This window comes from Nycticebus coucang, chromosome 14, assembly GCF_027406575.1.
Source record: "Nycticebus coucang isolate mNycCou1 chromosome 14, mNycCou1.pri, whole genome shotgun sequence".
Classification (NCBI taxonomy): Eukaryota; Metazoa; Chordata; class Mammalia; order Primates; family Lorisidae; genus Nycticebus; species Nycticebus coucang.
This window is the reverse complement of record NC_069793.1, coordinates 14,795,326-14,811,835: the sequence shown is the minus strand read 5'-3', so window position 1 is coordinate 14,811,835 and position 16,510 is coordinate 14,795,326. Positions and strand designations below refer to the sequence as shown.

Here is a 16,510-nt window from a genome sequence, read left to right as displayed (position 1 = left end):
TCGCGGTCTCCGCTTCTCACAATTTCGTATCCAATAAAATGACTTAGGTGGAAAAAGCGACAGCTAGACTGACCAATAATACATCAAATCCCTTTTTCAGGGCCGATCTGCCCTACTGCCCAATCAGAGACCTACTTTGGTGTTTGGAGGCAGTGCATTCGAGATTTGGCCCAATAGAGAGCTCAATGCGGGGGTGCTACGACGCCGACGGCGGCGGACGCCGCTAGGGCCAAAAAAATGGCCGTTCTGGCGCCTTTAATTGCTCTGGTGTATTCGGTGCCCCGACTTTCACAATGGCTAGCTCGACCTTACTACCTTCTGTCTGCCCTGCTCTCTGCTGCTTTCCTCCTCATGAGGAAACTGCCGCCGCTCTGCCACGGTCTTCCCACCCAACGCGAGGATGGCAACCCTTGTGACTTTGACTGGGTGAGCGCACCGGGTCTTAGTATCCCGCGACCTTGACTGTCCCTGCTCCTGTGGTGCGTCTAGGAATCTTGGGGTTTACTTTTCTGAGGACACCTGAGGTTCCGAACTTGTAGCGGACTGGCAGATTATTAAAGCGTAAGGTCTGACTGTCATGGAGTCTGTATCTCCATGTTTAAGATGAGAAAACAGGGAGCCTGTTAGTCATAGCCCCTGCACGAAAGCCCACGGTCTACTGACTTTTGGGGCCAGGCTTCTTTTCATCTCACCATTCATGGTAGTCAACTACCCTACCAAAACCCTACACATGTACAGCGTTTTTGTGAAGCCTTCTGAGGAGCCAGTGAGGTAGACAAGTCAAGTAGTGGTATTTCTGTTTTATTGATGAAGAAATTGATCTGGGCGCGGTAGGGCGACTTGCCTAGGTCACAAAACTAGTGGGTTGCCTGGGACTTGAAACTACTCTTATGGCCATAGTACCTACACACTATATCAGCCAATTCCAAGTTAAGTAAGCATTGCCAGAGTGCACATTTTATGGTAGGCACAATACTGGATCCTGAGGATGCAAAAATGTATAAAATTGTGAGGCCTATTGAAAAAGAATTGTAAAAAATACATTGTAAAGATAGCTGTTCCAACCTCGTTGCTGCACTTCCTTGGAGGAAGTAAAGGGACTGCTCAAAGAAAAAGTTGAAGCTTTATGTTCTCTGCTATGTAGTATAAAGGAGGGACCAAGGGAAAGCTTCCCCTTATTTGTTGATAAATCAGCAGACAAAAGGTAGGTTTATAGGAGGAGAGAATTGCCTTAGAGTAGAATGATTAGCAAATAACCCCCTTGGGTACAGATTATTATACACCCTTCTTCAGGGGGATAAGGGAATAAAAGTCTGACATCAGCCTCCCAAGTAACTGGGATTGTAGGCACCTGCCACTACACCTGGCTGGTTTTTCTAATTTCAGAAGAGACAGGGTCTGGCTCTTGCTTAGGCTGTTCTAACTCTTGGGCTCAGTCAATCCACCTGACTAGACTTCCCAGAGTGCTAGGATTACAGGTGTCAGCCACTGCAGCTGGCTGGAAAAAGGCAATTTTAATTCTTAGTGATTCCAATTCATAAAGGTGGGTGAAAAATTGAAAATGTTAGTCTGGAGAGTTGCAGCCAGATATTGGAGCAAACCAAAAATTCAAGATTCAGTCAAAAACAGTGGACAGGCCTAGAATCTCATAAGAGGTACACTGTAGTTTTCTTCTGAAACATAATTTTTCTCTTTGCAGTCTCCCATTTCTACCAAAGATAAATCATAGATAAGATCTTGGCCTGATTATTTACATAAGTTTAGCAAGAACAGTGATTTATTATACAGGCTCTTTTAACTTGGGTTTGCAGAACTTTGCATAAGGAATCTCAGGTTAGACTTCTTGGTGCTAAGAAGCTAAGCCAAGTAGTTGACTCATCCCAAGACTGTGTCTGTCATACCTGTATGAATTAGGTGAATTCCTCTTCTTTAGATTTTCCAAATATCTTGAGTTTCCTGGGCTTGTCAGAAATTGAAATTTTTTACTTGCTGTAAAGTAACCATTTGAACCAGGTATTTAGGGTTCCAGGCCAGTTTATCCAAAGGCTTCTTTTGGCTTTATAATGTCAATTTTAGTTCTTAAAGCTGTCTCTTCATATCTGAAAATATGACATTCCAATCAAAGCCCTGGTAAAATAACCAGTGTTTTTAATTGTATCCTAGAAAGAAAACTGATTCTTATAGAACTTATGTGGATGATTATATTGGCATAGAATAGGAATACTCACAAATAGTTTTTATTTTATTTTATTTATTTTATTTTTTTGATACAGAGTTTCACTATTTCACCCTGGGTAGAGTACAGTGACATCACAGCTCACAGCAACCTCAAACTCTTGGATTTAAGTGATTCTCTTGCCTTAGTCTCTCAAGTAGCTGGGACTATAGGCACCCGCCCCAATGCCCAGCTATTTTTTGGTTATAGTTGTCATTGTTATTTGGCAGGCCTGGGCTAGATTCGAACCCGCCACCTCCAATGTATGTGGCTGGCGCCCTTGCCACAGAGCTACAAGCGCCAAGCCTACAAATAGTTGTTAAACTCTGGAGGGATCAGGTAGAGAGAAAGATAAATGTTTTAATTCTGTTTATAAAAGTATACTTTACCCAATTGCTAAAGCTACCAATAGGTTAAAAGAAACACAAGGGTTTTTTTTTTTAATTCTATAACAGAAAACAAAAGAAATCAGCAATATTTCAAACAAAAGGAATAAAAAAATCATTTTAGTCTTTCATCAATTCAGTCCCGTGTAATTAAAACTTGTGTTGCTTGATGTTAACAATTTTATGAATCCGGTTTTTTTTTCTTTCATTAGAGTTCTGAAAGTTTTTATCCAGTCCAATGATATTATCTCAAAGGTATCAGAAACCTTTATTTCTTTTTTCTTATTTTTATTTTTAATTTCAGCTTGCTTGTTCATTCTTCTTCATTTGAAGTACTCTTTTTTGTTGTTGTTGTTCATTTTCTTTCTTTCTTTTTTTTTGTAGAGACAGAGTCTCACTTTATGGCCCTTGGTAGAGTGCCATGGCATCACACAGCTCACAGCAACCTCCAACTCCTGGGCTTAAGCGATTCTCTTGCCTCAGCCTCCCAAGTAGCTGGGACTACAGGCGCTTGCCACAATGCCCAGCTATTTTTTGGTTGCAGTTCAGCCCCGGCCGGGTTTGAACCCACCACCCTCGGTATATGGGGCCGGCGCCTTACTGACTAAGCCACAGGCGCCACCCTCTTTCTTCTTTTTTTAAATGTTCTTCCTCTGGCGATGCTCTGTCCCATTGCCTCCCCAGTAGCTGGGATTACAGACGTCCACCACCACGTCTGGCCATTTTTGATGGTGTTAGTAGAGACGGGGTCTTACTCTGGCTCACTGCTGCTCATACTGGTCTCAAACCTCTGAGCTCAGGCAATCCACCCATCTCGGCCTCCCACAGTGCTGGGACTACAGTTGTGAGCCACCACTCGCGGCCAGAAACCTTTATTTCTTAAGAGTTCTTGATATCTTTTTCAGGAACCTCCATGAAAACAATACTTTTGGATTTGCAGAGAGTTTCCAGAAAAAATAAGCAGCAGAATACAGTAGTTAAGGGCGGCGCCTGTGGCTCGTTAAGTAGGGTGCTGGCCCCGTATACAGAGGGTGTCAGGTTCAAACTTGGTCCTGGCCAAACTGCAATAACAACAAGAAAAAATACCGGGGTGTTGTGGTGGGCGCCTGTAGTCTCAGCTACTCAGGAGGCTGAGGCAAGAGAATCCTAAGCCCAAGAGCTGGGGTTGCTGTGAACCTATGACTCAATAGCACTTTACAGAGGGCGACAAGCTGAGACTCTGTCTCTAAAAAAAAGAATACAGTAGTTAACTGTGGTCAAGACTTTAAATGGCCTTGATTGAAAATGTAATTGGCAGGATGGCTCCGTGCCTGTGGCTCAAGCTGCTAAGGCACCAGCCACATACACCTGAGCTGGGGGGTTCAAATCCACACTGGGCCCGCCAAACAACATGACGGCTGCAACCAAAAAATAGCCAGGCATTGTAGCAGGCGCCTGTAGTCCCAGCTACTTGGGATGCGGAGGCAGAAGAATCGCTTGAGCCCAGGAGTTGGAGGTTGCTGTGAGCTGTGAGGCCATGGCACTCTACCCAGGGTGACAGCTTGAGGCTCTGCCTCAAAAAAAAAAAAAAAAAAAAAAAATTCTTAAAAATGTAATTGGCAGGAAAATTTGGTTATTTTCTCTGGCCTACAACCACTTAATATAATAGACATAATTATGATTGATACCATATCCCAAGACATAGCAGATTTTTAGGAATTTCATACAATTTTGGAATACATATTCATAAATACCCATACAAACATAAGTCAAGAAAAGGGTTAAACATAATTTCTTATTTATTGGGTGGCGCCTGTGGCTCAGTGAGTAGGGCGCCGGCCCCATATGCTGAGGGTGGCGGGTTCAAAGCCAGCCCTGGCCAAACTGCAACAAAAAAAGAAAAAAAAATAGCTGGACATTGTGGCGGGCACCTGTAGTCCCAGCTGCTCGGGAGGCTGAGGCAAGAGAATCACGTAAGCCCAAGAGTTAGAGGTTGCTGTGAGCCGTGTGACGTCACAGCACTCTACCCGAGGGCGGTACAGTGAGACTCTGTCTCTACAAAAAAAAAAAAATTCTTATTTATTTATTTAGAGACAGAGTCTACGTCACCCCTGGTAGAGTGCTATGGCATCACAGCTCACAGCAACTTCCAAATCTTGGGCTTAAGCGATTCTCTTGCCTCAGCCTCCAGAGTAGCTGGGACTACAGGCGCCCACTACAATGCCTGGCTATTTTTTTATTTTTTGTTGCAGTTGTCATTATTGTTTAGCTGGGCCACCCTCGGTGTATGTAGCTAGTGCCGTAACCACTGTGCTACGGGGGCCGAGTGTAAACATAATTTCTTACTTGACAGTATTTTCAGTATCATTTAATATACCAAATAAGGTTGACATGAATTTTCTTAAATTTTCACGGGCACATTGGGAATGATCAAAAGTTAGTTTGAGGTCAAAAAGATTTAATTTCACCTTTTCTTTTTTAGCCTTTTTTTTCTTTATTGTTTCAGGTTGAGGGTACAACAAATTAGGTTACATTGTTTACATTTGTTAAGTAAAGCCTCTCTTATAATTGTGTCCTGCCCCCACGAAGTGTGCCATACACCCTAACATTGTGCCCATTAAGTTGGAGCACACCCTCCTCCCCTTTCCCTGCCCCCTTAATCCCCACCCTCCACCTTGAATTGAATTGATTTAAGTTTTCCTCTTTTTTTTTTTGAGAAAGAGTCTGAAGCTGTTGCCCTGAGTAGAGTGCTGTGGCATTACAGCTCACAGCAACTTCAAACTCTTGGACTTAAGCGATTCTCTTGCGTCAGCCTCCCAAGTAGTTGGGACTGCAGGCACCCACCACAACACCCGGCTATTTTTTGTTGCTGTTGCAGTTGTCATTGTTTTAGCTGGCCTGGGTAGAGTTTGAACCCACCAGCCTCAGTGTATGTAGCCGGTGCCCTACCCAATGAGCTACGAGAGCTCCCTTTTTTTATTTTTTTGGAGACAGAGTCTCACTGTGTTGCCCAGTAGAGTGCTGTGGCGTTACAACTCACAGCAACCTCAAACTCTTCGACTTAAGCGATTCTCTTGCCTCAGCCTCCAAACTAGCTGGGGCTACAGCCGCCACAATGCCTGGCTACTTCGTTGTTGTCATTGTTGTTTAGCATCCCCTGGCCAGATTTGAACCCGCCGCCTCTGTATATGTGGCCAGCACCGTAACCACTGAGCTACAGATGCTGGGCCATGCCCAGCTATTGTTCAGAGATAGGGTCTCACTCTTCTCAGGCTGCTCTCGAACTCCTGAGTTCAGGCAATCCACCCACCTCAGCTTCCCAGAGTGCTGGGATTACAGGCGTGAGCCACTGCACCAGCCTTGTGTTTTCTCTTAAGTGGACATGTATTAGACCAACTACTGGTTTCATATTAGAATTGAGTACATTGGCTGTAGTCCCAGCTGCTCGGGAGGCTGAGGCAAGAGAATCGCTTAAGCCCAGGAATTGGAGGTTGCTGTGAGCTGTGTGAGGCCACGGCATTCTACAGAGGGCCATAAAGTGAGACTCTGTCTCTACAAAAAAAAAAAAAAAAAGAATTGAGCACATTGGATTCTTGCTTCTCCATTTTTGCAATACTTTGCTAAGAAGAATGAGTTCCAGCTCTATCCAGGTTAATATAAAAGATGTCAAGCATCCATCTTTTTTAATGGCTGAATAGTATCAAGTAGGTGGGACTGCAGGTGCCTGCTACCAGGCCCAGCTATTTTTAGTAGAGATGAGGTCTCCCTCTGGCTCAGGATGGTCTCAAACTCCTGAGCTCAAGCAATCCACCTGCCTTGGCCTCCCAAAGTGCTGGGGTTATAGGCATGAGCCACTGCACCTGGCCCATAATTTATCATTTTGATATTGGGAGGTTTGTTAAACATCTAAGGTTTAAAATACTTGATCAAAGGCCTTTGCGGTGGCTCACACCTGTAATCCTAGCACTCTGGGAGGCCAAGGTGAATGGAGCCCCTGAGCTCAGGAGTTGGATATCAGCCTCAGCAAGAGCTAGACCCCGTCTCTTAGAATAGCCCAGTATTGTGGCAAGGACCTGTAGTCCCAGCTATTCAGGAGGCTGAGATAAAAGGATTACTTGAGCCCAAAAGTTTGAGGTTACTGTGAGCTATGAGGCCAGGGAACTCTACTGAGGATGACAAAGTGAGACTGTCTCAAAAAATAAAATAAAGGCTCGGCGCCCATAGCTCAGTGAGTAGGGTGTCAACCACATATATCAAAGGTTTGAGCCTGGCCCAGGCCTGTTAAACAACAATGACAACTGCAACCAAAAAATAGCTAGGTGTTGTGGTGGGTGCCTATAGTCCCAGCTACTTGGGAGGCTGAGGCAAGAGAATCACTTAAGCCCAAGAGTTTGAGGTTGCTGTGAGCTGTGACAGCATGGCACTCTACCCAGAGCGACATAGTGAGACTCTTGTCTCAAGAAAAATAAATAAATAAATAAATAAATAAAATACTTGATCAGGTCAGCTGTGGTGGCTCATGCCTATAATCCTAGCACTTTGGGAGGCCAAGGTGGGAGGATTGCTCGAGCTCAGGAGTTTGAGAGCAGCCTAAGGAATAGTGGGATGCCATCTCTATTAAAAGTAGAATAATTCGGGCGGCGCCTGTGGCTCAGTCGGTAAGGCGCTGGCCCCATATGCCGAGGGTAGCAGGCTCAAACCCGGCCCCGGCCAAACTGCAACCAAAAAATAGCCGGGCGTTGTGGCGTGCGCCTGTAGTCCCAACTGCTCGGGAGGCTGAGGCCAGAGAATCGCTTAAGCCCAGGAGTTGGAGGTTGCTGTGAGCTGTGTGAGGCCACGGCACTCTACCGAGGGCCATAAAGTGAGACTCTGTCTCTACAAAAAAAAAAAAAAAAAAGTAGAATAATTCGCTGGTTGTCATAGCAGACACCTGTATTCCCAGCTACTCCGGTAGCTGAGGAAGGAGGATCGTGGAACCCAAGAGTTTGAAGTTGGCTGTGAGTGAGGCTGACACCTGATCACTCTAGCCTGAGACAATAGAGTGAGACTGTCTTAAAAAAAGAAAGAAAGAGGCGGCACCTGTGGCTCAGTGAGTAGGGCGCCGGCCCCATATGCCGAGGGTGGCGGGTTCAAGCCCAGCCCCGGCCAAACTGCAACAAAAAAATAGCTGGGTGTTGTGGCAGGCGCCTGTAGTCCCAGCTGCTCGGGAGGCTGAGGCAAGAGAATCGCGTAAGCCCAAGAGTTAGAGGTTGCTGTGAGCCGTGTGATGCCACGGTACTCTACCCGAGGGCGGTACAGTGAGACTCTGTCTCTACAAGAAAAAAAAAAAAAAGAAAGAAATACAGGCCATAGAGGCTCATTATCAGAACACACCATGAGTATGCAAGCAGCAAAATCAAGGAAGCAGGAAAGTTGACTATACGAAACTATTCAACATCTTTAATAGATAAGTAATCAAGGGTAAAAAGGAAGGCGGTTATGTGTTAGAGATTAAAGAAGTCCAAAAAAATACATCAACGAAGTACAATGTCTGGATCTTGCTTGGATCCTAATTTGAATAAACAGCTGTACAGAGACATTTTAAATCAAAGACAATTTGGCTCTTTTTTTTTTTTTTGAGATAGTCTCACTGTGTCGCCTTTGGTAGAGTACTATGGCGTCACAGCTCACAGCAACTTCAAACTCTTGGACTTAAGCGATTCTCTTGCCTCAGCCTCCCAAGTAGCTGGGACTATAGGAGCCTGCCACAATGCCCGGCTATGCAGTTGTCAATTGTTCTTTAGCTGGCCTGTGCCGGGTTCAAACCCACCACCCTCCGTGTATGTGGCTGGTGCTGTAGCCACTGTGCTAAGGACGCTGAGCCTCCTTATGGATTTTTATGGAAGCTTCATTACATAGATGTGGTTGATTAAACGATTAATTGTTGATCAGCTACCTTTAGCCCTGTAGTCATGCCTTGGTCTTTCCTGTGACCAGCCCCCATTCTGAAGCTATCTAGGGGCTGCCAACCACCAGTCATCTCAGCATGCAAAAGACATTCTTACCACTATAGAGATGCTAAGGGTTTAGAGAGCTGCTTGTCAGGAAACTGGACAAAGATCAAACAAATATAGCCATGGACAGCTTAGGATGGTTCTAAGGACATATGGTCATTGTGCAAGCATTATAATGTACTCACACAAACCTAGATGGCCAGCTACACACACTAGGCTTTATGGTGTAGCCTATTGCTCCTAGACTACAAACCTGTATATATTACTTTACTGAATTCTATAGGCTGTTATAAAACATAGTACATACTTGTGTATCTAAACATAGAAAAGGGGCTCAGTGCCTGTAGCTCAGCAGCCAGGACACTGACCACATACACGGGGGCTGGTGGGTTTAAACCCAGCTTGGGCCAGGCCTGCCAAACAACAATGACAACTACAATAAAAAAAAAAAATAGCTGGGCGTTGTGGCAGGCTACTGTAGTCCCAGCTACTTGGAAGGCTGAGGCAGAAGAATTGCTTGAGCCCAGGAGTTTGAGGTTGCTGTGAGCTGTGATGCTATGGCACTGTACTGAGGGTAACATAATGAGACTCTGTCTCAAATAAATAAACAAACAAAAGGTATGGTAAAAATACAGTATTATAGTCTTACGGGACTATTACTGTGTATGTGGTCTATCATTGATTGAAAAGTTGTTAATACAGCATGTGATTGTGTATTTCACAGCATAACAGTATGATAATGGTATTATGGTTGTGTTTTATTTATTTATTTGTTTGTTTGTTTATTTTTGAGACAGAGTCTTACTTTGTCACCCTTGGTAGAGTGCTGCGGCATCATAGCTTACAGCAACCTCAAACTCCTGGGTTCAAATGATTCTCTTGCCTCAGCCTCCCGAGTAGCTGAGACTACAGGTGCCTGCCACGATGCCCAGCAATTTTTAAAGACAGGATCTCACTCTTGCTCAGGCTGGTCTCGAACCTGTGAGCTTAGGCAATCCACCTGCCTGAGCCTCCCAGAGTGCTAGGATTACAGGTGTGAGACACCGAGCCTGGCCTGGTATTATAGTTGTGTTTTTATTTTATTTTTATTGAGAAAGTCTCAAGCTGTCACCCTGAGTAGAGTGCTGTGGTGACATAGCTCACAGCAACCTCAAACTCTTGGGCTCAAGCGATTCTCTTGCCTCAGCCTCCCGAGTAGCTGAGACTACAGGCACCCGCCGCAACGCCTGGCTATTTTTCTGTTGTAGTTGTCGTCGTTTTAGCTGGCTCGGGCTGGGTTTGAACTCACCACCCTTTGTGTATGTTGCCAGCACTCTACCCACTTAGCTGTGGGCACCACCTATGGTTGTGTTTTAAAGGAAAAGTCTCAGGGAGGCAGGCATGGTGGCTCATGCCTGTAATCCTAGCACTCTGGTAGGCGGAGGCAGGTGGTTTGCCTGAGCTCATGGGTTCGAGACCAGCCTGAGGAAGAGCAAAACCCTGTCTCTAAAAAATAGACAGGTGTTATCGTAGGCACCTATAGTCCCAGCTATTCAGGAGGCTGAAGCAAGAGAATCACTTGAGCCCCAGAGTTTGAGGTTGTGGTGAGCTGTGACACCACGGCACTCTACTGAGGGTGAGAAAGTGAGACTCTGTCTCAAAAAAAAAAAGAGTCATCCTGCTGGGCATCATGGTGCATGCCTCTAGTCCCTGTTATTTGGGAGGAAAAGGTGAGAGATTCTCTTGAGCCAGGGAATTCTGGGCTATAGTGCACTCTGCCAATCAAGTGTCTGCACTAAAGGTTCAGCATCAGTGTAGTGCTGATCAGTAGCAGGATCACACCTGTGAAAAGCCACTGGACTTCAGCCTGGGCAACATAGCAAGATACCATTTCTTTAAAAAGTTCTTTTGGGGCTTGGCACCTGTAGCTCAAGTGGCAAAGGGGCCAGCCACATACAGCAGAGCTGGTGGGTTCTAATCCAGCCTGGGCCTGCCAAACAACAATGACAACTACAACCAAAAAATAGCCTAGCATTGTGGCAGGCACCTGTAGTCCCAGCTACTTGGGAGGCTGAGGCAAGGGAATTGCTTAAGGCCAAGAGTTTTGAGTTTCCTGTGAACTGTGATGCTATGACACTCTACTGAGGGCAACACAGTGAGACTTTGTCTCAAAAAAAAAAAAAATGTTTTCAAAACAACAAATAAAACCAAAGGGACTCTGCTTCATCTGCTTCATTACTCATTCTGTCTTTAACCTGTGGCCTTATGTCATGCCAACGTTGTCTAGCTGCATACTTGGTGAAAGAAAGCTGAATGAATGCAAGGGCACACTTTTTCTTAATTGCCTGGGCCCAGAAGAGGTGCATCACTTCCACTAACCTTACATTCAGGAGTACTAGTCATGGTTCTACCTAGATGCCAGGAGACTGGAGGAGAGTCTAGCTGCAGTATGCCTAAGAATTAAAGGAAATACAATTTGAAGAATAGATAGCCAGTCTTTGCTATAGATCGATTTTTTATCCCAGGAGAATGTTCCTCTAGTTCTACCTTTGGTCTCCTGATTGACCACAGTTCCCTTTTTATTTATTTTTATTTTTATTTTTTTGAGACAGAGCCTGAAGCTGTTGCTCTGGGTAGAGTGCTGTGGCATCACAGCTCACGGCAACCTCCAACTCCTGGGCTCAAGCGATTCTCTTGCCTCCGCCTCCCAAGTAGCTGGGACTATAGATGCCCGCCACAACGCATGGCTATTTTTTGATTGTAGTTGTCATTGTTGTTTGGCGGGCCTGGGCTGGATTCGAACCCACCAGCTCAGGTGTATGTGGCTGGCGCCTTAGCTGCTTGAGCCACAGGCGCTGAGCCAGTTTCCTTTTTAAATTCATCTTTCCACAGTGTTAAGTCCTAATTCTAAACCTACCCAGGTTCATTCATGAATGCCCTTATTAATTTCTGTTTTAGATACAGTATTTACTAATGTCTGTCATAGTGTGTCACCCCTGCTTTACATGTACATATCTAAATCTGGTCAGTTATATTTTGTTGAACATCAGTGCTAAAAATCTAGGTCCCTGGCTGGGCACAGTGGCTCACGCCTGTAATCCTAACCCTCTGGGAATCTGATGCAGGTGGATTGCCTGAGCTCAGGAGTTCGAGACCAACCTGAGCTAAAGGGAGACCCCATCTCTTTTTTTTTTTTGGTAGAGACCGAGTCTCACTGTACCGCCCTCGGGTAGAGTGCCATGGCGTCACACGGCTCACAGCAACCTCTTAACTCTTGGGCTTACACGATTCTCTTGCCTCAGCTTCCCGAGCAGCTGGAACTACAGGCGCCCGCCATAACGCCCGGCTATTTTTTTGTTGCAGTTTGGCTGGGGCTGGGTTTGAACCCGCCACCCTCGGCATATGGGGCCGGCGCCCTACTCACTGAGCGCTGCCCGGGAGACCCCATCTCTACTAAAAATAGAAAAACTGAGGGAACCTCTTCCTCAGGATCACTTGAGCCCAAGAGTTGGAGGTTGCTATGAGCTGTGACGCCACAACACTCTATTCAGCTTGAGACTCTGTCTCAAAAAAAAAAAAAAAGTAGGTCCTTGACTCCTAGCTGTAAGTCACAGTTGATTGGTTTGTCTGAAATGAGTTGGTCCCCCTCTATTGTCAACAGAGAGGTACATCTACACTGTAGTCTCCTACCCCACATTTTCTTTCTTGTGATCCTGTTCTTCATTACAGTCATTGTTCTCTGAAATTATCTTGTTGATGTCTTTGTCGTGATTGTCTCTCTCTCTTGTTCTCTTGGTGCTTAGATTCTAGAACAGTGTTTTTCAACCTTTTTAATCTCATAGAACATTTGAACCTATAGTTAAACTTCCACACTTAAATTATGTTGATCAAAAAAAGAGTAAAAAAATTTTGTACTTAGTGTATTTTCTCTCGAAAATAACTAATGATCTTTTTTTTTTTTTTTGCAGTTTTTGGCCAGGGCTGGGCTTGAACCCACCACCTCTGGTATATGGGGCCGGTGCCCTACTCCTTTGAGCCACAGGCGCCGCCCTAACTAATGATCTTTAAAAGTTTTCAAGGCATACCATTGTGCTACAGCGCACCAGTTCAAAATCACTGTTCTAGAAGGTGAGAAAGAACTGTAAGCCAAGAGCAGTGAAAAGGGCCTTCAAGAGCTCTGAAATCCCACTTTGAATTATATTGAAGGTGCATGGATTGACACTATGAATGTTAGGTGGAGATGAATGACTTAAGCAATACGAAACAAATGAATTAACTAGATACTGTATTAATGGATTATTATTATTTTATTTTTTTGAGACAGAGCCTCAAGCTGTTGCCCTGGGTAGAGTGCTGTGGCATCACAGCTCATACACCCTCCAACTCTTGGGCTTAAGCGATTTTCTTGCCTCAGCCTCCCAAGTACCTATGATCAAAGGTGCCTACCACAACACCTGGCAGTTTTTTGGTTGTAGTTGTCGTTTGGCAGGCTCGGGCTGGATTCGAACCCGCCAGCTCTGATGTATGTGGCTGGCATCTTAAGTCACTTCAGCTACAGTTACCAAGCCTTAATGGATTGTTACTGAGAAATCTTCCCTGGAAAAGTTTTATTTTACCAGGGTCACACTGAGTTGTTTGTAATAATACTGTTTTGATGTATACCTTATACTTTTTTACAGTCTTTTTTAAAAAAAAATTATATTCAAATTAATATGAGGGGACAATATTTAGGTTACATTGTTCTCACTTCCAGGGCAAAGTTCCATTTGTAGAAGAGCCCCGCACCCAGGGGGCATGTTATATACCTTCACAATGTGCATCTTAGGTGAGATCCTGCCTCATGCATCCCTCTTTCTGCCATTCAGGAAAGGAAGTTCAGGGATCAAATGATTTACTGAAAGACACCAGCTGGTTTGCAACAGGGGTAGAACCTGAACCTAGATCTTTTGGTTGGTGTTTTTTTTTTTTTTTTTTTTTTTTTGAGGCAGCAGAGTCTCAAGTTGTTGTCCTAGGCAGAGTGCTGTGGTGCATGGTGTCATAGCTCACAGCCACTTGAAACTGGCTCAGGTGATCCTCTTGCCTCAGTTTTTCTATTTTTAGTAGAGAGGGGGTCTCGCTTTTGCTCAGGCTGATCTGGAACTTGTAAGCTCAAGCAATCTACCCACCTTGGCTTCCCAGAGTGCTAGAATTATAGGCATGAGCCACCACGCCTGGCCTTTTTTGGTTGGTGTTTAGTCTATGGCACCTTAGCTGACTTCAGTTATTTTTTGTTACTATTCCCAGTTTGGATCTCTTGGTTTTTATTTTATATTTGGTTCTCTTACCTGTCCAAATCAGCCCTATTCATAACATTCCTGTCCCTTTGATTCTGTTCCAGAGAGAAGTGGAGATCCTGATGTTTCTCAGTGCCATTGTGATGATGAAGAATCGCAGATCCAGTAAGTTTTGCCTGAGTGTCAGTCTCTCTAGGTGAGGTTGATGCCCTCAGCAGGTGCTTTCTTTCATGTTATGAGAGGGGCAGGCATCATTTGATGAACTGGTCCCATATTTCATGCCAATTTGTTTTTGAATTTGATTTTGGTCTTCTACCATCTCCCTTCTCTCCCATTTCAACATGCCCCAGGAAGAAGGACAAAGAATAGGTAGGAGTGTGCAGCCCAGCCTGACCTGTGACATCTCTGTGTTTCAGTCACTGTGGAGCAACATATAGGCAACATCTTCATGTTTAGTAAAGTGGCCAACGCAATTCTTTTCTTCCGCCTGGACCTTCGCATGGGCCTGCTTTACATCACACTCTGCATAGGTGAGCTGAGACTGCCTTTCTTCACATTCTTTGTAAGACTATGTTGGTGAAGATTGGATTTTGGGAACCAAATTCCAATTCCAAAAACAGGTTTCTCCATACCCTTGCATATTTTGTATCTAATTATGTTGGTAGCTCAGATGATAAGAATCTACAGAGACCATACTTTAAGAGGAAAGGAATATCTTGGTGCTCTACATATGTCCACAGTGTTTATTCTTCAGTGGCTGAAAACCTTGAATTGGTTTGAGAGTAAATCCCCAACATAATATATATATTTTTTTGAGACAGAGTCTCAAGCTGTCACCCTGGGTAGAGTGCTGTGGTGCCACAGCTCACAGCAACTTCCAACTCTTGAGCTTAAGCAATTCTCTTGTCTCAGCCTCCCAAAGTAGCTGGGACTACGGCGCCCACCACAATGCCTGGCTATTTTTTGGTTGTAGTTGTCATTGTTGCTTAGCAGACCCTGGCTGGGTTTGAACCTACCACTTTAGGTGTCTGGCTGGCGCCCTTGCTGACTGAGCTACGGGTGCCGCCGCCAACATAAGATCTTATGTTTCCTCTGACATCTTCTTTCTATGTTTAGTGTTCCTGATGACCTGCAAACCCCCTCTGTATATGGGCCCTGAATACATCAAGTACTTCAATGATAAAACTATTGATGTGAGTGGTCTTCCTTCCTTCTATTTCTTGGGTCCCTGCTGGGTGAGTTTGTAATCGAGCTTATTGTTTACTAGGAGGAACAATAGTGCTTAAAATGGAAGTGAAAGGCACTGTAGTTTTTTTTGGGAGCTGATGGAGAGGGGAAGCCAGGAAGAAGAGTTAGAATCTAAGGTCTGAACCTTCTCAGGAGCCTATATGATCTAGCTCACTTTTCCTTGTGTGTGGCAGGAGGAACTAGAGCAGGACAAGAGGGTCACTTGGATTGTGGAGTTCTTTGCCAACTGGTCTAATGATTGCCAATCATTTGCTCCTATCTACGCTGACCTCTCACTCAAGTGAGTAGTGCAGTGGGTGGAATAGTGGGAATTTGCCTTTCCTCACAGTTTTTTGGCCTTGATTTTTGCACATGGTAGCCAAAAGCATGTTTCTCCCATCCCCATCTCCAAATATCTACATTTCCATTTTCCTTGATTTTTCATTCTTCTGTTAGTATGGTAAATAATGTATTCTTCTCAGGTACAACTGTACAGGGCTAAATTTTGGAAAGGTGGACGTTGGACGCTACACTGATGTTAGTACACGGTATGTAAAGACCTGGACAGAGGGTCTGAGCAGGGAATCACTTTGAGTGGTGTACACAGGTGCATTTACAGAGTACTTTCTGGGCACTGTAGGTACAAAGTGAGTACATCACCCCTCACCAAACAACTCCCTACCCTGATCCTGTTCCAAGGTGGCAAAGAAGTAATGCGGCGACCACAGATTGACAAGAAGGGACGAGCTGTCTCCTGGACCTTCTCTGAGGTATCTGAAAGGATGAGCAAGTGGTTTGGAGGAGGATGTAGAACAAACAGTGAATGGGCTTTGGAGCCCAACCTGGGTTTGATTTCATAGCTTCCCACTTGCACAGTAGCTTTGCGAGTGTGTACTGCTTAGTAGATTTCATTTATTCACTTAGCAAATTTATATTATGTGCCAGACCTTCTAGTACTAGGGAACAATTATTAGTTCAGACTCAGTCTCTAAGGCTGGTGCACAGTAGTCTGTAGGCGTTAGGTTCGTCTTTATTGGAGATAGTAACACTTGGCTCACAGGATTGTTTTACAAGTTACATTAAATAATATAGGTATTACTCTTTCATAATGGATGGTACTTAATGGGTATTACATATTAGTTGAAGGTTTCTGTTCTTTGCTCGCTCTCCTCTTTCCTAGACTTTGTCTAAATACTTCTTATTTCCTAGGCTCTGAACTTTCGTTTCCCACCCAAATCCTGATGTGTGCATCTCTTTTGTGCAGGAGAATGTGATCCGAGAATTCAACTTGAATGAGCTATACCAGCGGGCCAAGAAGTTATCAAAGGCTGGAGACGGTATCCCTGAGGAGCAGCCTATGGCTCCAACTCACACCACAGTGCCAGATGGGGAAAACAAGAAGGACAAATAGGATCCTGACCGTCAGTGTTTCCTGTCCTATCAGTTCCAGGCTACTTT

At 44.7% G+C, this 16,510-nt stretch overlaps 1 protein-coding gene across 3 annotated transcripts; it reads left to right on the top strand.

Annotated features, from left to right (window-relative positions):
• Positions 1 to 168: 168 nt before the first annotated feature.
• Positions 169 to 16,510, top strand: TMX2 (thioredoxin related transmembrane protein 2). 3 transcript variants are annotated; one of them, XM_053562625.1, is made up of 8 exons: positions 171 to 426; positions 13,930 to 13,990; positions 14,242 to 14,355; positions 14,942 to 15,018; positions 15,247 to 15,353; positions 15,535 to 15,600; positions 15,693 to 15,822; positions 16,317 to 16,510. In XM_053562625.1, the coding sequence occupies exons 1-8, from the start codon at positions 238 to 240 to the stop codon at positions 16,461 to 16,463; spliced, it is 891 nt and encodes a 296-aa protein (XP_053418600.1). In that variant the 5' UTR covers positions 171 to 237; the 3' UTR covers positions 16,464 to 16,510. The 3 variants fall into 3 exon arrangements, with proteins under 3 accessions (XP_053418603.1, XP_053418600.1, XP_053418602.1); XM_053562627.1 differs by lacking the exon at positions 171 to 426 and adding an exon at positions 12,545 to 12,680; XM_053562628.1 differs by lacking the exon at positions 16,317 to 16,510 and having other exon boundaries at positions 169 to 426; positions 15,535 to 15,589; positions 15,693 to 15,785.